This window comes from Ips typographus, linkage group LG3, assembly GCF_016097725.1.
Source record: "Ips typographus isolate SLU linkage group LG3, UJ_Ityp_2.0, whole genome shotgun sequence".
Classification (NCBI taxonomy): domain Eukaryota; kingdom Metazoa; phylum Arthropoda; class Insecta; order Coleoptera; family Curculionidae; genus Ips; species Ips typographus.
The window spans coordinates 2,050,287-2,073,464 of record NC_138424.1 but is presented as its reverse complement, the minus strand read 5'-3'; the positions used below and the strand labels follow the sequence as shown (position 1 = coordinate 2,073,464).

The 23,178-nt window shown below is 34.7% G+C and overlaps 1 protein-coding gene across 3 annotated transcripts in view; it reads left to right on the top strand.

The window, feature by feature from the left end:
* Window positions 1–80: 80 nt before the first annotated feature.
* LOC145726628 (uncharacterized) overlaps window positions 81–23,178 on the top strand; it is a 24,799-nt gene continuing 1,701 nt past the window's right edge. Inside the window, exons 1-9 of one of the 3 annotated variants that reach the window (XM_081975808.1) lie at window positions 81–164; window positions 11,346–11,530; window positions 11,588–11,787; window positions 14,048–14,385; window positions 14,476–14,649; window positions 22,002–22,158; window positions 22,216–22,542; window positions 22,593–22,820; window positions 22,875–23,016. In XM_081975808.1, the coding sequence (XP_081831934.1) occupies window positions 11,366–11,530; window positions 11,588–11,787; window positions 14,048–14,385; window positions 14,476–14,649; window positions 22,002–22,158; window positions 22,216–22,542; window positions 22,593–22,820; window positions 22,875–23,016 (1,731 nt within the window). In that variant the 5' untranslated portion in view covers window positions 81–164; window positions 11,346–11,365. Of the gene's footprint in view, window positions 165–814; window positions 1,173–11,345; window positions 11,531–11,587; window positions 11,788–14,047; window positions 14,386–14,475; window positions 14,650–22,001; window positions 22,159–22,215; window positions 22,543–22,592; window positions 22,821–22,874; window positions 23,017–23,178 lie in introns of those variants that run through there. The other 2 variants (XM_081975809.1, XM_081975807.1) reach the window with 2 other exon arrangements.

The window sequence follows — 23,178 nt, the reverse complement described above, 5'->3', positions numbered from 1 at the left end:
GTTTATTATTAGTTTGGAATGGACCGTCTTTTGAAAACAGTTTAATTGAAATGTGTGTCATGTAACTCAAACATTTTGATTTGCAGGACTAGACTACAACTCCGGAAAGTACAAGCAAGTTACAGTAGAAATCATTGCAATTAGAAGTTAAGAAACATCAACAGGTATGAAATGTTTAAATATTTGTCTTGAGAATGCACACATGCACATTTTTCGTGTACAATCGTAGTAAATGAATTGTTTAATCTATTTAAAAAAAAACTGTGCTGTTTTAAGAAACACTCCGGTATACTTATACAGTCAAGACTTGTCTGCTAGACCGTAAAGTGTACGGCCGGCTTTAAGGGCCTACTAGTAAAAAAAGAACGTTACTATTAAGTTGTACGGTGAATTTCCTGTATTTAAATCATCTAACAAGACTTAGCGACCGAACCTTAAGGTAATTAATGGACAGACAAATAAAGTAATCCCTTTAGCGATGGTTTGATGGTTGAACGCAAATAAATTAACCGGCTATCCAGTTAGGCTAGAAAGCGCATGGTTGACTGCGCTGACAAACGCACTAGTGCCGTTAAAGTTACGGGCATGTCTGGTTAATATACCGGGTGTTCACTTATATTAGGTTCAGGTTAGTAGTTTGGTAATTAAACGCCCAGTGTCATCTCTTATGAACATTTAACTAGAATCTCTCCACTAAAAATTTGTTAAACTTTGTAGTAAACTTCGAGTGCCATCTTTTGAGACCACTTAAGCCTGCGCTATCGCAGAGGTATTGGTGGTACCTGTTCCACCACGGTATGGTAGGACTTAACGACCTACCTGTCGACGATTCACGACCAGTACGAACAATTGTCGAGGCGCGCAACGTTAAAACAGCGTCCGTGTAACCGCGTTTTGTTTATATCTACAGACTGTCAATTGTTTTGGAAAAAAATTTCCCGGAAAATTCCGGACGTTTCCCGGAATTGTTGACCGGTTTCCCGGATTGGTTATGCGGGTGCGCTTTAATCAAACCCAGACGGAAAAAATGTAATACTGGTTTCTAAGTTGAATGTTCTCTAGTGGACCGAGTTATTTATAGAGCGCCCTGTGGTTGGCTTCGGTAGTGTTCTTTGGCTGGATATTCGTTGGGTTTTTAATGCGGAGGACCTGTACTATACACACTTTAATTGGTAAGCGGTAACGGTTATAGAACACTTGAAATGTCGATATTAAGAGAACTGTCAGATTTTAAATGCCAAACGGGAAAAGAGTCCAATTATGGCCGGACATCAATTTCAATATTTGTAACTAATTAGTACCTAAAACTAGCAGAGATCCGTTGAGTTTCTACCGTAATCGCTTGTTGATATTTTTTAAACATGGACGAGCGACTAGCATAGAAACCTCTGTCTGGGAAGAGACAAAGGGCTATTAAGAAGTCCCTATGAAGGAATCTTTCTTGTCAAAGAGTTTCCTTTGGTTCACCCAATTTAGGGCAAAGTGCAGGTTAAATTACTTCCATTTTATGTCTTGTATAGCATTTTTTAAGATTATTTAAGTCAAAGTTGCTCATAGCTCATCATCATACAGGATACATTTTTTTAACATTTTTTTTGCTTCATTAAGTTTATATGAGCCAGCAGTTTTTTGGGAATAATTCAGGCTTTATTAAGATTTAATGACATCAGAATATTATATCCATAATTAAAAGCTTGTTTTATTACTTCAGGGTCAAGTAAGTTAGATCATGCTTAACTTTGTTTTGTCAAATCACATCACTGTTTATAGTTTGTGATTGGCCAAAAAAAAGCAGCAAGCTGGTTGTTGCTTTTTTTGACCAATCACAAACTACCCACTGTGCAAAAATTTACTCAAATCACTCATGCAGACTTAGCTTGAATGTTTTACTTCCGGACATATGTGCATCTGACTGACAAATTGACATTAGAGGAAACTTGATTTTTATTTTTTCACTAATTTCAATTTACCCTACCTATTCTGATTATTAAAATAATTAAATCCCGCGATTATTATTTTTAGGGATTGACATGAATTGACGCATTTTGTAATTGTGAGCGGTTTTAAGAGTATAACAAAGCACGAAAAAGAAGGTTGGGTAGTTCGCGCCCACTTTAGCAACACACCGCTCGCCATTGAGATATGAAATGTCATGTTGACCTTTGACAAGACAATCGCAAGACTGACTTTCATCCGAAGAATTTTATGTTTGATTATTCGGGTAGTGACGCAACAGCTCAAAAAAAAAATACATTTACTGAACCATTGTAGATTAATTCAGCGAAAGGCTACTGCTTTACAAAAAAACTTCGTTAATATACAGAAATTAACAACGTTTTGCCCAACTAATTGAATTTTTATGATTTTTAACTAGCCAGACTGGTCGAAATCGCTTTCCCTTTCAGTTTTGTCCGTGTGCGTCACGTACCAACTGAAAATATCGCCGCATTTTTTGACTCGGTAGTGTTGTAATTACCTGTATAATACACACGAGACCTTTGTAAACATAATACACGAGCATTTGACCGTGGTGACTGCTAGCGGCATGGGCATTGACTGTACAGAAACTCTAATAAGTTAAATAGCCCCGTTTTGAGGTCAACACACATTTTATTCGCATATTTTCACTCTTGCGTTCAAGGCAAATCTAGATTAATTAAGTGTTATTAAAACCAGTTTTGATATAACTCAAAGTCAGCTTTGTAATGGTAAAAGTGTCGAAAACATGCGGAAAACGCTCTTCTGCCTGCAATTCCAGCTTTATTAACATTCTGATCAGCATATGCATTAATGATTGCCTTTATGTAATACAATCTAGGAATTACTTTGTGTCTAGAAAAATGTTTCTCAACTAATTGAGCATTGATGTCTATGCGAAGGCATCTATTCTACTAAATCAGTAAACTGTTTTTTCTGAACGTCTATTAAAACTTTGACACATCTAGACCAGATGCTAGAACTTATTGACATTTTAAGCCTAAATAGTCAGTATGTTGTGCTAAAAAGTCAATACTGGACATTTTGTAGCAGAGACTAGCCTGTCTATCTTAAGCCTTTGGCTTTGCTTTGCTTGTCTAGCTAATTTGCTTTTCTGACAAAGATTACTTCATAAATATTAACCTTAGCCTTAAGTAAAAGTACTTTTAGATTAACTGCTAGGCCTGTCTAGCTTGAATTTTTAGCACCATACTGTAATCCAGCCTGCTTAGCTTAAATTGTCAGTTTTGGCAGCTGCCAGCAGCATTTTGACTATTCTTGTGTGTTTAAAACATGGCTAGAAACTCGGTTCTAGTCAGTGTTTAGCTTAATTTTAGTCTGTCGAGGTTAGACTTAATGTTTTAACACTTTATAGCTGAGATTTGCCTCTGTTTTACTTGAATTGAATAATTTAATGTCATATCCTAACTGCTAAGCCCAAAATTGTCAAAAATTAGGTTTTGAACATTTTGAAAAGGTTACAGTATAGTCTGCTTTGCTTTGCTTAAATTGTGAGCTGTAACAGCCCACATAGCAAAATTGTATGCCTGGCAGTTGCTTTCAGACAGGAGTATATTCTCAAATATATGCCAGATATGTGCCCAGTATATGAAAGTATATTCCCAATACGTGCCTGGCATATAATTTGTCTCTTTAGTTCATGTACAAGGCTGTTTCTCAGGAAATAACATTGATGTAGGCGGAAATTTCAAAATTGTATTTTGTAGTTTGAATTAGCTCAGTGGCTGAATGAAAATGTAAGGTTTTAAAATAAGACATTCATATTTTGCTTTATTTATACTTTATACTATATTTTCATTTTCAATTTATAACAAACTATACTATAGAGAGCAGTTTTTACTTCTCAGACATACCCCTGGCATATACTTATTGGAATATTTAAAAAGATAAATTTGTACAGCAGCCGGGTATATGCCAGGCATGTGAGAGGTTTCAGATTTAAGTTTTCCATCTTAAACTGTTCAAAATAGTCAGAAAGCTAAATTTTAGTTTAAAACTTGTCCACTCCACATTTTAGCTTATGTCAGTTAGAAACACTGTTTATCCTATTTTCTAAGCATTTTTGTCTATAATGACACTGCTTACAAGACGTTAAATTATAATTTTACTACTACTATTAACAACTGTTTAGATTACTAGCTGTGACCATATTTATTTACGAAACTGCCAGTTATATGAAATAATTTTAGGAAAAACTTTGAAGCAATAATATTCAAGTCGAATTTCTCAATCTAGGCATTTTTGCACATTCGTAAGAGGTATTAAATCAACAACGTAATTACGTGGCGAGTTACGGGGATCTGTGTAACCATCCATGAAATGGTTAGTAGTAATTTTTAGTAAAATTGGTTGAAATAAGAAGTTTTCATATCGTAAGTCAGTGTAGTTTCTAACACAGGCTTGACATGAGTTAAGTGTATAAAGCTTGATGATGTATTAGTTGTAGGTTAGAGAATGCGGGACTTTTATACTATATTCTACCCACAACCTCATTAGTAACAATTATTCATACCTAAGCAAACGTAAAAGTAAATTCACAGGCGTTTACCGTTATGAAATATGTAAAAATTTCGCGTAGATAGTGTTTTTGAGATTCCAGATCTTCTTTTACTAATTCAGATCACAACTTTGGCAAATGTTTACATCCAAACAGGTCAATAACATTAGTAATGGTGCGTGCATTACACACAGTGGATAATGTATACACCAGCACCTGCTGTTCTGTTATAAAGCAAATAATTAAACAATAGTAGTATATTTTATACTTATCGACGATATTCAGATTTCTCTCTGTTGCTTCTTTAACTAGCTGATTTCACATACAAATCTAGATAGAAGTGTGTCAAGCTTGAACGAGCCACGGCTATTTTCATTAAGAATTTAGACGTTATTATACTTTTCTTTCAATGTTTCTTCGCCTTCTCTATTGACACTAAACGACCGACAGCCGGCGACTGCAAAATTGAAAGGAAACCGAAATTCAATTAAAGCTTTCCTGGACTAAATGATGAGGTGAATTTCACATAGCCCCAGAAACTATTAAATCTAATTTACTATTATTAGGTTTGATTGTAGTTGGTTTCTTTTAATTGGTTTTAGGTAAGAAAGGATGTTTAACGTTGATTTTAATTCACATTTTTCAGTCATTTTATTAATAAGGTAATCTAGTGCATTAATTTGCTGTTACTTACCTTGACATTAGGTGAGGGCTTACGCACCTTATGGGTGCAGAGTTTAAGGAAATTGTAATTTTTATAATGTCAGTGTGGCAATTTTGCTTTGAATATTCGAATAAGTTGTTTCTGTGTGAAAGCTGTGTCAAAACTAAAAAAGAGTTTTAAGTTATAATATCACTCAGGGAATAATGGCTATCATAAAAAGCTAAAAACCAGATTTATTCTTGGTTAAAGTTGAATTCAAGGAAACCACTGGTCTGGAATTAGTGGGATTGTATGAAAACCACTTTTTATTCGTGACCAAAATCACTTCCCCGTTTTAACGGCGCATCCATAAACATGAACTCATCTTTGAATTTATTAAAATGGCTTTCGGTGTCGCGTCCTGGTTCGCATACTAAACCAGTATAAAAAGAAACACATAATATGTAAATACCAACTTGAAACTATATGCGAATGAAGTAAACACCACGCATACCAGTTTTAACATTGAACCTTCTTGGTTTGAACAAAAAACAGTTATACTGGATTAAACATGATTACGTTATGCGTTTCTTCACGTTTTCATACCGAATGATCGAGTTGTGTAAATGTTTCAAGGATCTTTTTTGGTGGGTTGGTGTTTATATAAATAATTCAGAGTAGGATGCAGAATACGTTATTGCCGGTGAGGTTGTTAAGAAGAAAATATGCGTTAAGGCGTTTCCGCGGTTTAACACCGATCACTACGGAACTTTCAGCCTGTATTAATATCATGTACCGGTACTTGTTCTTAGGCAGTCATGTGGAAAAATTTTCACTTTTCACTGCATGTACAGCTTTGTATGTTTGATTTAGTCTAGTTGCAGAGAGGTATAGTTTGAATGAGCTAGACAAAAATGACAACCAAAAATTACCCCGTTCTAGCTAAAAAGGGCTTGGGGGATCACACATACAAACACAAGCTCAACAACTATCTGGCATAAAAGTCAAGAATTGTAATGTTGAGTGAAAGGAACCCTCAGATTTCTTCTCAGAAAAAAATTAATCAGCTGTTTTATAATTTGATACAGTAACCTGTTTGATAGCAGCATCATCAATATGGAGAGATTTCTCTTCTAAGGTTGGTGAGATGAGCTTTAGAGCAGATCCTAGAAACAATAATTACACTAATAATTGTAGGCTTTGAAGATTCCTTATGATTATTGAGTTTATCAAATTTGAAAATCAAGTTAGGGAATAGGAAGCTTACACTAGAAAAATGTTTGTCCCTGGCCAATCTGATCTTTCTTCTGTGAGCATCAAAAGTGGCTGCTATTTTCATCCATTATTGAAACAATCACAAACTAATGGTGTTTTCATCAAACTTTCGGATTTAGTTGTTTTTCAAGAAAAACTTGGCAACAATGTAAAATTTGTAAATGTTGGTACTGTAGAGGGTGGACCAAATTGGATGTATTTAAATGGGAAGTGCTCTTATTAATAGAGATAGGCAAAACCTGATGACAAAAACCGTGCTTCTCAGAATTCCTACTTTTTTTCAAAACTTTCAGTTGCATAATTTTTAATTTCTAAAAATACATTTCTACAGCAACTTTTCGCGTAAAATCCAGTAGGGTAAATAGTTTTTTTCTATTAGACACAGTTTATGAGATACGAACAAAAAAATATTGAAATATCAAGTGTTATATGTCATTAGAATGGTAATTTTAAGATCTTTTCAAAAATGAAATAATATACAGGGTGTTCCATTTAAAAAAACAGCTTATAAACCGTGTCCAATAGAAAAAAAACTATTTACCTACACTACTGGATTCTACGCAAAAAGTTGCTGTAGAAATGAATGTTCAGAAATAAAAAATAACTCACCTGGAGGACACTAATTGCACCTGGAAGTTTTGAAGAAAAATACGAATTCTGAGAAGCACCCTATAAGTCTGTTCGCAGAAGGAATCTCCAACTAGTACTCAGAGAAATATTGCCACAAGTCAGAAAACGTCATAGTCACGTGAACATTCAACCAATGAAACTTGACATTTACTGTTTTCTAACGTCCAATTTGGCCCATCCTGTACGTCACTTCAGTCATTTCTATGTTTGAAAGTTTGGAACAAAATTTCAATTTTTTTATAAAATTTATCAGTTTTTACCATCGAGCATCAAGAAAGTATTTACTTTTTAGTTTTTTTTAATACACTTTTGCAGTAGAATTCTCGTGGTTGGGAGATAGTTGAGTATGGAACCGGTTGAGTATTCTTAAAAACTAGGTTCATCTAATTAAGGTAATAACAAAGATATAAGATATCCTAATTGTTCTCTAAAGATTATTACAACTTTTATTCCTAATTTTGAACCATGTACTTTGAGGTTAGAAAACCAGGCTTAAACCGCCGTTATTGAACGATCAGTTTTAATCGCGATCAAAACTCTCTAGACCTACAGCGCATAGAAAAATTCAATTTTAATACCATAATCTGGATTATATTCTAGGTACAATTTTATCAAATGTCTAAATGAAAATGCGTTAATATTACAATATCTCACTTTAAAGTGGAACAAACTTACGAGATTTCAATTTTTCACAAACAGTTTCTCTTTAACGAGCTTTTTGTTTCTGAGTAGCTGGCATTCCTGCTCTAATAAATCAAGCCCGGCTAACTAAATCTGCGAGAGCAGTTGAAGACTAAAGAGAGCATAAACAAGATGTTTTCGTAATAACCGTGCGGTTATAATGGCCGTCGTATACAGTTATAAAGTTCTTCAAATAAAAGTATAATCACTAGGCAGCTGCTGTATCTTTACCCGCGGGCACGCGAATAGAGAATGTTAAATTTTTTTTTCGGAAAGTACCGTAAATGATTCTACATAATGGGATAAGTAAAATGGACGTTCCGAGATGTTATGTAATTTTCTGATACGGTTCTGATACAAGTTTTATAACTTACATCCTGCCAGCTAACTTATCTGAACCATCATAAATTGTCCATGTCCCAGGCCTAATTGATTTTTCAAAATGAATGGATGAGAAGAAAAAATCGCGGAAGACTGATAATGTTTCCCATAATTTAATAACGGTTTATTACCTTCTCAATTAACCACCTTAAGCTGTAATCACAAAATAATTACACACCTTTCATGTTATTTTTGATAATTGTTTGCACTGTTGATATCCTCTCTCTTTTTAAAGCTGGCAATTACCTAACATCTGATGGCCTTATCTGGCTGGTACAACACTCCAAGTATCTGTGCCATTCCTAGTTCTCACGTTTCATATAAAAATATTATTAAATTGCAACACTAAAGAAAAAAGAAACAATGCCAGCTAAAAAACCACCTTCCTATTCATTAAGTTAATACAATCAGTATAATTAAAAGTATCTTCTTCCCTACTTTTAAGCTGTACGGTTATGTATTGAGATTTGTAGAGTACCAGTTGCTAAACTACTTTAAAGTAATTAAAGCGGATTATTACCAGTCTTTCTCTTTTCTTGACCCAATGAAGCGATTCGAGTAAAATCAATCAATTTGAAGATGTTTTCGTTAAAGAACGACATTGACCTTTTCATTTCCAAGAACGTTGAAATCATCTATAAAGTTATTTTTATGTTCTGGATACCAACTTACACGATTAAGTGCAGAAAGTGGTATTTTCCCGCTTGAAATTTTATATTAAGATAAAAACACATCGAAAAGCTAATAATTTATATCTTGCTGTAGTTTAAATGCAAGTAATGATTAATGGTTGTTAAAAAATGATAAGGACTAATGATAAAGTACTTCAAGCAAGTACAGAAATTACCTTCAATTCAATATCTAGCAATTACCTATTACTGACTATCTGACACTCTGCAGAAATATTTGATAAACGATCATTAACTTTCCTTTCCACTTTTCTTCTAATCTCTGACATTTTATCGTATTAAACTGAGCAAAATTAGTCCCCATTACATGCTCTAGTAATTGAAGCCGAAGATTTAAAATAACGAAAAACAACCACCGACAAGGCAACAACCATGAATTAGCTTTAATGGTTGCGGTTATTTTTGCGAAATTAATCTGAAGAATGTGGTCGCCACTTCCTTGTATAACTGGTCGGCAGAGGAGCAATAAAAATCTCTTAATTAATATGTTTATTTATGTCTTGAAGGAAAATTGAGAGGATTGAGGACATTCTAGCCAACTGGGAGAAAAAAATTGCTAGTGCAATTTAAAAGAAAGTCAAGTGGTGGATATAATTGCATCAAATTGAAGTTCGAGACTAAAATTATGTAATAGTTAGTGAGAAAATATGTAGTGCAAAAGTAAATGTGCTCGATATTAAAACAAACAGATCTCTCACAATGGAAAAGAAAAAGTTGTTCTGCCACCAGCCTTGGCTGCACGTTTAAAGAATTTACGTCCATGTGAGCAAAACTGTATCAGATACTTTTTTTTGCTGCTTCGTGAAAGCCTACGCCGAATCAGTTTTATACATTAATTTACAAATTAAACAGTGCAACAATAAACAGAAGGAGTGTCCCAGCAAACTAATAGGAATTTAGATGAGTTGGATGTAAATTTCAAGTATTACACCTTAAAAGTACCGAAGATACTTGTACTGTTTATCCTAAGATGGTTGAAATCTAAGCATCACCTCTCACATTACCGAGTTATAGGTCAGGGATTCCAATTCCGTCTACCGATAAATTCTCCTCATTGTTTCGTTACTTTTACAATCGCTTAATGTTCTGTTGCGTCAGGGCCAAAGATGATCGTGTTTTCATTTTTTTTTTTGTTTGATCCCAGCTTTTGTGAGTATTAACTAGTGAAATACAGTGCATGACACCAGATGACTGAAGATGACTTCATATAAGTCAAAACGTAGATAATAAAGAGATAAGTGTTGCCGCTAGGCTAACCTAACTAACCATCAACAGAGAACTTGATTCTGTAAGTTGATCAAAGCTACATGTTCACATACTATTTTCAATTATTTTAAGTGTCTTCAGTCAGAAGTTTTCTAAATATATGAAACCACCATTATTAGAAGGTTTTTAACAGTTCAGGCCTATTTTCAAAACCAAGACCTCTGCCAAAGTGTTCCTAGCTAATCCAAGTTTATGAAAAACTAATCTACAGAGGATTTTCAGCAGTTCAAGTGTGAAAAACCCTTCTGCAGCATCACCAGCTAGCTTTCTTCTTCCAGATTAATGAAAACATCATCCTTAGAAGATTTTCAGGAGTTCAGGTCTATTTTAAAGACAAAAACCACTTCCAAAGTGTCCCTAGCTTATCCAAGTTTATAGAAAAGTCATCTACAGCAGATTTTCAGTGGTTCAAGTCAAGAATAACTTAAATTAAAGCCAAAACACTTCTACAGTATCATCAACTAGTTTTCATCTTCCATGTTAAGTTAAATTTCACTTTTCTTAGTTTAGAAGTAGTTTATTTCCGCCACAGCTTGATGAAACGTCATCTTCAGAAGATTCTGGTTCTATTTTTTCTGTCATAACTGGAATGTTTTATTTAGGAGGGTTTTTAACACTATCACACAGTTTGCCCGTTAACATTCACCAATTTCGATGAACAGATTGGTTCAGAGAGTTCATTTTCTTCATCTAGATCATTTTCAGATAATTCTCTGCTCTACCTCAGAATTGAAATTGCTGTTGGAGAACATCTATCCATGGTTAGATACTTGTTTTCACTATTAACAGAGATCTCAAACAGTTAACTTCTTCTAGGTTGATTAAAAGGTTATCATCAGCAGTTCAGGGTCTGTTTTGAAGGTAAAATTGCTTTCAACAATCTCTAGCTAGTTAGTACAATATCTAAAACAAGTTTTATGATTTTTTTCCGCTGTTTCACTTTAGTTCTCCAAGACTGTTTATCACATTCCTGACAGTCTAATCAATTCTGTCTAAAAGAAACTCTTTGTAGAGTTTTAAATTATGATAATCAACTTAATTCTCTGTTGATCGGTCTTTTCACTAATTATAAAGAAATGTTTTACACCTACTAATTTACGACAGACAATAAGATGAATGATCTAATACTATACAGAGTGTTATGCATGGCAAATTCTTCTTTGATTGATGGTTAATTAAACCAGAATGGACGTTAAACATATGGTGTAGCGTCTGACAAGATCAAAGAAAAGAAAAGTTAATTGCAGCTTCTCGCCGGTCTAATTCCTGTTGTTTTGTTTTGCAGGAGAAAAAATGTGAAGAACCATGGCTCTCAAGCTAAGAAAAGACATCAAGAAATCGTCTTACTACGTGTGGTTTCTGGGCGCTAAAGAATCCAAAGGACTTAGAGGCTCCGAATATATCGTTCCTGTGATTAGGCACTTGGAAGAAAGGGAAAAGGATGTGGAACCTTTCAAAGTCACTTTACAGGTGAGTTTTGTGTTGTGTTGATTTTAGGGGTTGGTTCAATAAAGTTTGTTTTGCTAGGTTTCCCATAAAGGGCTGAAAATCATCCAGAATATAGTGTCGCAAGGTCAGAAAGCTTCCAAGCCCAAAAACGAGACCATCAAGCACTTTATCCCCCACAATACCATCACTTACGTTTACCAGCAGGAAGACATCATCTCCTGCATTTTACTGTTGTTCAATCCAGTGACCAAATGTCCCTTGCACGTGCACGCTTACAGGTAAGTGAAAACCACAAGTCGACAGAAGAAAACGTTACTCAAACCTTCAAAAAAAATCTCTTAAGTAATTTACACTGTTCAACCACCGTAAATCTATAAAACAACAGGATATACGCAAATTCACAGTTAACATTAGATTACGGTCCGCCATGCCTATTTAGATCTGCAGTTTTTTCGTATCCTCCACTAGTTTCGTTAAATTCAGTTGGATTTTGCGGTTGCAGGATTTTTCAGTTCAAAAGATGTGATATTGTTGATAACTCAAAATGTTATTCGGTGTGCGTTATAACAAAATTAAGGCAAGGGAAAAGTCTAATTATAAATTACTTAAAGTTTACATTAGCACAACTGAAGTATTTTTTCTTAACAGAATCTTATCTGAATTTGACATGGGACACCCCTTGTATATTATTCCTAAGTATTGCATTTTTTTGTGCTGATTCCAAATTACGTGAGGAAATCAGTGATAGAGAAAGCCATAGCAAATCAATGCTCTTAACAAAGATGCAGAAATGTGTCAATCTGCCCAAGAGGATGTGAGCTAGTGAAATGGTCACGTGACCAACTGTAAGATTACGTACTAAGTGTTTCTCCATCTTTCCCAAGAGAGATTGGTTTCTAATGATTCTACTCCCATTAATTTTCTAAGCATAATTTTTAAATTCCTAAATCAGTATATTAGGGTTTTTAGGTTAGGTTAGACAGATGATATATGGTATAGTTATGTCAGAACTATAAAAAACAATTAAAATTTCTTGAAAATGTCGTTCTTATATAATAATCCCAATCAAAATTAGCTGTTTATTTGTAGTTGTAGCACTCTAGCCAATATTTGCTTACTTTTCATGGCTAATCAGCTTATTCATCCATCCAATTTCTTAAATTTTTCTAATAACCTTAGATGTAAATCTAGAGCTGAAAATCTTCGGATTTGAGGTCAACGAATGCAAATAAAGAATTGTTTATCGTCCGTAAAATATACTAAATAATAGAAAATAATTTTTGGCATTCAGACATAAATTAAAAATCAAATGTTGTTCTGCATTCAGTCGTTGGTTTGAGTCCAACTAAATGCGGAACAAAACTGTTGCTTGATTTTTAGTTTCTGTCCGAATGCCAAAAATCATTTACTAATAATAACAAATTCAAAAATGTAAAGAGTTTGCTGGAATGGTTGAGCGTTAATTTATCAAAATGTGGAATTGTCACTTAAAGTTGTTTGGATGATTGTTATGACAGCTAAACAAACCAAAAATGGAAAAAATCACTGGGTTAGGTTAGGTTAGATTAGGAAATTGTCTTGTCTGTTTTTTGGCATTTGATTGGCCACATTTAAAAGAACAAATCGATTAGCAATCGAGTTCGATGAGCAAAATGACGTTTAAGTAATGATTTTGTCAGTGATCAGAAAATTGCCTATCGATTGGTAATCGATGTGTTCTTATGAACGCCAGCTATTATCACAGTTTTTTGGTAGTTATAAGGGTGGTTATACAAGCTTTTCACAGTAGTAAATTGAAAAAAAATGTTTTTACTTGTATTGGACCATCAGGTCTGAAACACCTGGACAAACAATTTGCTACACTTTAAAATAACATAAAACATTCCGGTATTTTATAAGAATTTCAGATCCTTAAAAACCAGCTAATAGTTTCCGTTCACTTCATTCTTAAATAGCTTAAAAGATTTCAGAGCACAGAGGAAACAATTTCACTTATGCAAGTCAGCGTGAAAATTAACCTTTTAAATTCCAGTTTTAAAGAAAGTTTCTTGATAAACCTAGCTTTGATATATCGAGATCTTGATAAATAAATTCTAATTTTATCGTGGTTCTCATGAGTAATTTCTGGGTCAGTAGATAGGCTTGAACCTAGGTCAACGTGAAAGTACACACTTATTTCAGGAATGTCAATACTTTGTGTGTCTGTGGTATAATTACATTATTATTCATTCGGCATAAATTATGTTTGACGTCTTGTCGCAATTAAAATGCCAATCTTTGATTTTTTAATTTTAGTCCTAAAAATGTAACAACCAATCTGGTTTCAGTGAAATCGTACAACTATAAGAACGTGCAGCAATTTGTAAATATCATCAGCCGACAAACGAGTCAATATCTCCACATCTCAATGTTGCAATTCCAAATGAGGAAAAGTGTAGCAACCCGAACTCATTTATCATCGTTTTAATTCATCGACATATTAAGTCGAGTCACGATTTTCATTTAGATCTCCATGTTTACTATAATTGTCAATTACAGATGCGATTCCTTGGAGACCGCTTCGCACCTGAAGCAACAACTGCAAATCCTCATCGACCGGCCGGAAAACCAGAAAAAAATGACGGAAATAGAAAACCGGCTGAAACCTGTCGAAAAAATGAAAAAGTTGGAGAGCAGCATAGGGAGCGACACTGGTGCGTCCACTAGAGAGTCTGAGAGTAGCGAAGAGAGATACGCTATGGAAAATTCGAGAATTTCTAGTCTGTACGATTCGGTGGCAGCTGAGTTAAGGGCCAAGTTGGGAAAGAAAAACTCCCCAATTTTGTTACCACCCAGAGACTATGACACTGTACATAGACAGAAAGGAAACCTCACAGGTATCCTATATTTTTTCTAAACGTCACTGACATTATTGATTAGAAAGATCAACATACTTGCTGGTGTTGCTTGAGCTTTGACTTTTGTAGGTATAGAACTGAGACGATGCCTTAACTCCAACATAGTAGGTCAAAATGTGAAGAATAAAAGGTTGGAATCGTCAGGAGGCAGCTCTGGCATAGGTTCAGATCATCCGCCAAGTCCAGAGAGTCCGGAAGCTCCAGAATCCAGGTTCCACACCATGGAAACTCACAGTACCAGTGGTAAGTTATGCCACTGGCAATTTATTAAAATTCTTTTTTTGTGTTGCTTAAACAATCACATCTGTTCGATCGGATGACGCAAGATTGTATCAATCAAGAATTTTTCAGGAAGCTTGAGATTGAAGATCTATTGAATAATAGTTAGGTAATCCTTCCTGGTTTCTCGTGTGTTACACAGGTAGACATTTGCCTAAGTGATTTGAATATTATGGTGATTAACGTCCCATTAGATGGTGTTGTTGAGGACTATTATCACAAATTTTATTGCATAATTTGTTAATATTTATTCAGAATTTTGTTTTTACGTATGGGGATTTTGATGACAGAATGGTTTAATGAGAAATTTATATTCCAGTTTGAAAGTAAATTATCCGTTTTTTTAAAAGTTGTAAAAGCGTGTAACACGAAAAATACTACAACTATTTAGTATATCTACAACTTGACTAATTGACAAAAGACAATATATTTATACCTCTCTGATTTAACCTGTTAACGTAATCCATTAACACTCTCATATAATTAACCAAATATCAGTCTTGCAATTCAAAAATTGGTTTCAGTTTTTGCAGAATTAACGTGTAAAAATTACTTTTTAACGACTTCTACACACATAATATCCTTCACAAAAATAAACGTCCATTAGTCGCACTTTTCTCTCCGAGTAACATCCACTAATGTGCAATATTATGCAACTGGAAGTATTTACTTACACCGAATAAAGAACTATTTAGCGACTATTCTCTAATGCTCGATCTTTTGCAACCAAAAAATAATTCAACAGGGTGAGGTAATCGGAACTTTCTCTCACGTTTATCGAAGATTAAATTAAACAATACTGGTTTTTGCACATTTGATCAGAACACTATAAGGGTGTTACGAAGACAGCCCAGGGGGTATTTGGAGAATGTTTTGTCGGAAATTAAATCTCATTTTAATGGTACACACGACACAGTGGCACCATCAAAGTAATACGAATTTCACTGCCGGGGGCGTTTTTGGGTTCCACACCTCATCCAATTAAAAAGCCAAAAAAATGAAAGTTTTTTCTATTGGTGTTGGTTAAATTGAGTTTGAAAAAGCAGCATATCGGCTAGGTAAAGTGTGTTTTTACCTGTACATAAAATAATTGATAGGCAAATATTTGTCTGAGCATCAAGACCATCTGCACAGTGGACATTTATCAAGAAGTCAGTTCCGGCTTGTTTGTAAAGTTATTCAAACGAGCACCAGTTGGCGAGAAGAGACTGATAGTGGTGTAGCTTGCATATTTAAGAGATCTAAACTAATTGCAACATTATCAACTAAGGCAAATTTCTCCTTCATATACAGGAAGCAAAAGGTACAATTAATTATCATGGATTCGGTTGCACGTATCAAAGTACAGTTCCCTCTAGCAAATCGTTCTCAACACTCGATTGGACTGACCACGAAAGTTTTAAGTTCAATAACATCGACGAGGAAACGACGTCGGAGACGCAAAACGTTGCACACTGAATCAAAATAAGAGCAAACAAGCTACTTCGGTGAATGTTCGGAAGGTTCTTGCGTTTCTAATTTCGGTTACGTAACGTCAAAGAAAAAAAAAAGCAACGATTTTTGTTGCGTCGAGTCGCCAATGAACCGTGGGTTCTGTTAGTTGAGATGAAACTGCGTCGAATCGATGTAATTAATCCTTTTTGACAAAAAAAAAAATGTTTTTACGGCCTTTTTAAGAATGTGAAGGTTAATTAATCATATTTGATTGCAAAAAAATACTTATTTTATTATTTTTCAAAATACTAAGTCTAACATAACAAGAATTCAAAAAAAGAAAGAAAGATTCAAATTTCATAGTAACATTTAAAACGCCCACTAGATATGACGTAGACGGTTTTGAAAGTTGTCTTGTGGTGCTATAAAACGTGTTATTTGGCAACATTGCACTCTGCAGACTTCACTCGTGACTTGGCTGAGGTTATACCCACAGCTGATTGGAAGATTGTGTCAACCATCAGACAGCCATAGCCAATAAAACTGCTGAAAGTCGTCTACGTCATATACCCGACAAAACCGTCAATTTGAATTTATTTACGCATTTTCAAAGTCGTGTAAATTACCAAAAAACCTTATTTTTTTAAAAATAAACGACATTTCAGACTAAGCTTCCTGATTGATATTCATTGAGATTACATTATGTGGGATGAACCCATTCTTTTCTTAACCTAGAAGGTCTTAGATCAAAATTGTCAGTTCAAGTAAGTATGTTTGGTTTTCTTATTGCCAGAAGTAGGGATGGGATCGTGAAAACACGTTGTGCACATTGTTACACCGGATGCATTCATATGTCAATTGTCAATCGTCAAATGAGGAAATTTTTAAATATCATTATTTCTTAACAGCTTGATTCTAACTTAAGTTAACTATTTTTCATCATCAATTATTTCATCCTGGTATCATTTGAACTTTAACAGTTGCAAATTCAATTTTTTTTTGGGTCACGTGACTGTCTTATTTAATTTAAATTTTGACAGTTTAAATTTGCCGTTTCCCAATATGTTCAAGTTCAAACTGACAGCTTCAATTTGACGTCTCAGACAATTTTCAAGTTTAAAATGTATTTATGAGGGTCACGTCACTGTTTAGACTATTTTTTAAACATCATTTTTTTATCCTGTTGACATTTGAACTTTGACAGTTTTAAATTTAATTTTTTCAAAGTCACCTGACTGTTTTACTGAATTTAAACTTTTATTTGACGTTCTGCAACATTTTCCTTAAGTTTCAAGGAATAATTAAATATGACCCTTAATTGTATTTATCCAGGTCACGTGACTGTTTTAATCATTTTCAAACTTAATTTCAGATAAAATATGACGTGTGAGATAATTTTCAAAGTGAAAACTGCATTATTTAGTTGTTTTTTGTTTTATATATTTTTTTCTGCGTTATTTGTTATTATTTATACAAAACAAGCATTTATCGAAGCATTGTGTTTTTTTTTTTGGAAAATAGCATTTACTGCAATTATTCTTTTCTACTTTTAAACATGCTGGAATTTCTACTTTTTAGCAGTCAATTCTGATTCAACAACACTACAAAAAGACATCTTTTATTTGTCTGTCTACTATGGTTTCACTAGTCAGTGTTACCAATTGAAAAAGGCCAAATTCCCCAATGAGGAGTTACCAATTATCTGAAATTACTGATACACAAGTATGATATTAAACTGTCAGTACAAAAACTTCATAAATGTTGCCAAATTACCTCAAAATTGGCCTTTTATCACTCCAATTTACCAACAGATTGACAACACTGTGACTGGTGTTTTTATTTTTTTTTTCTTGAAACACCTCCCACATTTCGTAAAAATGACAGAATTAGTTGAGAGCTTGATGGTTAACTGATTGACGGCATCTATTTGAACTGTCTAATGAAACCGTCATGTGACTTAAAGTCAGATTAATCAGAGAGTTTAATCAATTTAAGCTCAGTGTACTAACACGTAATTTGGGTAAACTTTTGGTTCAAATTTGTAAAACTTGCCTTTAGAAAACATTTGTAAATGTGATTAAAACCAATGAAATATTTAAAGAGGAAACGTGATTTTAGTACAATTTGGAAACTGAACACAGACCTTACGCCGTCCATGGAGCTCAAAATGTGGGCCAGTGGGTCTCGAATCCTCCGTGGGGTCAAAGAGGGCCCGGCTATTTTTTCCGGATTCCACTTTGATGATTGGCCATTAAACAAATCGAGGCCCCGATGCGCCTGATTAAATTATTTAGAATCCGAATAGATGGTGTGTGTGCGTGTGTGAAAGTAATTGAGAATCGGTGTGACAGCGATGGATTCAGAAAGTTTGTAATTTCCAACAAAAGATTTACAGTTACAAAATCAGTTGCATTTTCGGATAATGGGCAGAAAGTACTTGATTGTTAATTGAATACTAGTGGCGATAGCAAGTTTACTTCCCCAAATAAATCATTGTTCAAATCAAAAAGTCATTGTTGTACTAATTCACAATTCTGAGTGACTGTCAAAATTTCTGCGAGAAAAACCCACGTCTACGCCCATGTGGTCCTCCGGCAGGTTGATACCGTTCTTATTCTCGCTTCTTTGAACTTTTTCTTTCGATTAATTCGGACACAAGTCGTACAGGTGAATAATTCGAAACGACCACACAAATCACGTGTACCTGTTTCCAGACTGGTTGTAGGACGAAACAGGTAGATTATGATTACGTGCAAACTGGTTACGTTTACTTTGCGATCGCTCATCCGACCTTTAAGTCAACAGGGTTAGTTTGTATATTTTTTTGCAGTTATTCTCCTAAATCACCTGAAAATGTTATAAAAGACCATGACAATAGTGATTAATTACATTTAATTACATACAATCAAACTCAGTCTGTACGCTGAATGGAGCATCAACTCGTCTTCAGAGCCCTAATTGTTGAAAGCAGAGAACGGAGTTCTTAAGAGAAATTTTGATAGAATGTGACATAAGAAGCTGATTATGGCGGGTTCCTGTCACATTCTACACACCTTTCGCTTGATAACTCTTTGTTTCAAGAATATGCACTCTGGTCATTTACACTAGAAGTCCTATAATTTTTGTATTAACACTTTTTTCCTACTTGCAAAATTAAAGACGCCATAAGCTGTCTAAATATATTTTGGTTCTCTCTTCTAAATATAGTTGGACTGAACGACAACCGCGTAAACCCACTCGAAATGATAATTAACTGTAAGTAGATCCGATCAATCGCTGTTAATTTAACTTGTAAATGCTTCTAAAGTAGGCCAGATGGTCGTGTATGCGGATTTTTGTCGTTCCGGATTGCACACACGTCAATATAATATCTTATTAATGGATTAAAATCAAAACCTGTGGATTTAATCAGACACATTCCAAATCAATTAGAGAGCGAAGGGCGTAAACGTTGCTGGTAGAGTGCATTCCAAAACAAGAACGTTTTTTGTATACAGCTTCCATTGGATTTTTCTGTTTCTGATAGAAATCGGAAGGCAAAAACTGCTTACTTAAGTGTAAACCTAGCTATTCCACGAGATAACGAAGCGAGATTAAAGGATATTACGAGATTGGCTGCCATGTTAGGTCTGCATTATTTATTTAACAATTTTTTTGCTGCCCATAAAATTGACTAATCGAACCAGGAAAATTATAGTTTTTACAGTCGAAGCTAAATTGCTTTAAATGTGTAAACATGGAAAAATTAATTAGTTTTAATATATTCTATAGTTATTTACCTAACTAGTGTGGAAAGTGAGATTTTCCACAGGCAACGTTTTATAGGACATTTGGAAATCAAAAAAGACAGAACTGTTACAAAACAATAAGCTAAAGAAACTTATGTGACAAGATATCAATCAATTGGCTGTTTGATGTAGTCACGTGACCAACTGTCGAATGTTCTCTCCTTTTTTCGTTTATGAACAATTTTGAAATGAGAGTTTTATTTTGCTTTTGCTCTGACCGGTAGAGGGCGTTTACTCTAACGGTTCTTCCATGACATTTGAAATAGTTTCATCAAGTCCAATTTTATAGAAAGGCATAATAAATATCGCTATGAAATTTGTGTATAGTTACAAATTATAACCCGTTTGTGCATTAAGCGAGGGGGACGGAAGTTGATTGCGCATTCGCCTACTGCGCAGTTGAATTGACGCAGTCATTGAAAGTTTGGAGTTTCAAACCCGCAAAAATTTGTTGTTTGTATTTGTGGTTTGTAGTGTTAGTTTGTTTGTGGTTCTTTAACAGTTGAGTTTTGCAAATTTAAATTAAGTTGTACAGTGGACAATAATAATAGTGTTTTATAGTGCCAACCGGAAGTTGACGGCCGCCATATTACTCCCCCCGCCTCCCCCTTGTTTCTGTCCCCCTCTTTGATTGCTATTGCTCCTTCCTGCTATGTTTACATTTTTTTTATTCATTGGTGCCGTTATATGTTCACAATTTTCTAAAAGATTATTTGTTTATAATTTTACCTCACAAACGAACTAAATAATTCTCGAGAGCAAAAGTTACCTATATTACCAACAAGTATAACCAAATGTTACATTTATAAGTACAAAACGTCATCAAAGATTTAACAAAATATCACAACAGACAACACCGCTATTCTTACTTAAAAATTATACTTAGGAAACCCAGTGATAGGAAGAGAGAAACCATTAGAAATCAATGAGTTAAACAAAGATGGTGACTTTGAAAGTGACATGTGTCATTCTGCCGAAGCGGATGTGACGTAACTGGACAGTTAGTCACAAGATACCAATGCCATATGTGTTTAAAATGGTTCTTTTTTCTTCTCACAGGTTACCTATGTGTAATTTTAAAATTTCTGTACCAGATGTATATTTATTTTAACTATTCTATAACAATATTTCATAATTTTTGCAAACTTCTATTTTACTGTCATATCTTTTATATTTGGCCACACAGTACATGAGATAGTACCTACTTAAGAACACATTTATTTAATTTAAATCTAACTTGAAGTAACAAAACTAATTTTATTTTGACAATTCATTAATATGTCATAAAACGTAAATACGGTAAATGGTACCTCATTTACATTTTATAGCTGTAATGGTATGCAGTACCAGGTTTGACCGATGCTGAGGACGACGACATCGCAGCCTCGATGATGGTGCCGAAATAAAACAAGCGCTGACTTATTGAGGCAACAAAATTTTCCAAATCTTTCCGACATAAATTATCGAGGCTCAAAAAAGCCACGTTTTGCCATTAACATGAAAGCAAACAAGCGAAAAGGGACCCGCGCGATGCATTTTATAGTTATGGTCGTTTGGAAGCGGGTACCGCCAGCTTTCTCGTCGGTTCCACGCCCAGCACGAGATGACCGGCCAATTTTAGATGCAAATGGTCCGGTGAAAGAGATTTTTTTTGACAAATTTTTATTAGGAAAATCCGCAAAGTACTTGCAATAATGAGGTCTATTGTTTGTAACCATCTGATGGCGTTTTGGTAAAAGAGACACAACCAACGGTAAATCATAGGTACGACACGAAATCTAACAGTTTTTTGTTCTTGTTCGTGATTTTTTCGTTTTATTGTTCGCCTAAACTGTTATTAACCATCTCGTACCATTGTTGTCGGGTCATAATAACCTTAAAATGGGTATATGGGTATTGTTGCCGCAAGATGACAACCACGAGCTTAATCTATTTCATTAAATTAGATTAGATCTGATTTCGCTGAGAAACTTTTTTTACTTTGTTATTTTTGCGGTCGGTTCACTTCCGCAATGCTGATATTATACAGGATGATGATACTTTAATTCACTACAATTAAAAGCTGTTTCATTATCATGTTTTGCTATTTTGTAGATGATGAGGATTGGACTGGTGACGCTGCCGAATCCACCTTGTACCTAATCAACGAAAGTCATCAAATGTCATTTCCTCGGCCAAGTAAAATTTCGGACACCAACTCGGAAAACGCGCTCAAAGACAAAACTCTCGACTCCAAGCAGAAGTTTTCGAGGTTAGTTTTGTTTACCTAATTTATGCTTATCTACAGAGTGTGTCATCCTGTGAACAGGTATGCTCATGAAGACTTGAAATTCTCCAAGTCTTTCGATGATGATTACCGGAAATCGTTGTCGAACAACATATCCAAATACCTGGAAAAACCCATCAGCAAATTTACCGACAATTATCTGCACCGGCAAAAGTCTGTCAACAGGCAACGAGAGTTTTTAGAAGAGAAAGAAGTGGAAAATGTTCGGAAGTCTTCTCCCCAAAAAGACTTTATGGCGGAGAGAACCGCCTCGGATGGCAGGGAGAAGTACTATTACAACGAGCAGCAGAACGGCAAAAAGAAATCGCATCACTACTTTGAAGATGACGGTTTTGATGAGAATATCCGGTAATTTTGTAATTTTACTAAAACAACACAGAATTGAATAACAAATTCAGGTCTAGGAACAGCTCAATGGACTTTGATAAAGACAGACCATCCCGGAGTTTCTCCTATGAGGAAGAGGTTTTCTTCGAGGACCAGAAGCCTTACAAAGAGTACCCAATACCCAAAACCAGGCAGAGAGTGCCTGATTCCAGCAAATATTATAATACTCCCAATAAAGAGAATCGGCTCAAGAGTGATCCTAATGATCCTAGGTATTATGAACCACAAAAATCAAAAAGGTAAAGGATTTATATTTGCGGTCCTGGTTTTAGTGAAATTTTTAACTATTTTAGACCTAGTTACGAAGAATTCGACCCTAATAAATCGGAAGAATTTAGTTTTAACAACGTCCCTGACCGATACTACTTTGAAGGTTCAATCAATCGTCGTCAACCACAATTTAGGCAAAGATCCCCATCGCCTAATGAAGTTAAGGTATCAGTTGCGTTATAAAATAGCTATTTATGTAACCAGTTACGAAAAGATCGATTTTGTGTAACGAATGAATTTTTGTAGGGCGAGCGCAGCGAGGTCCTACAATTTGAATGAGTTACACAATAAGACATTTTCGAAACGTGTTGCATACATAATTTTTTC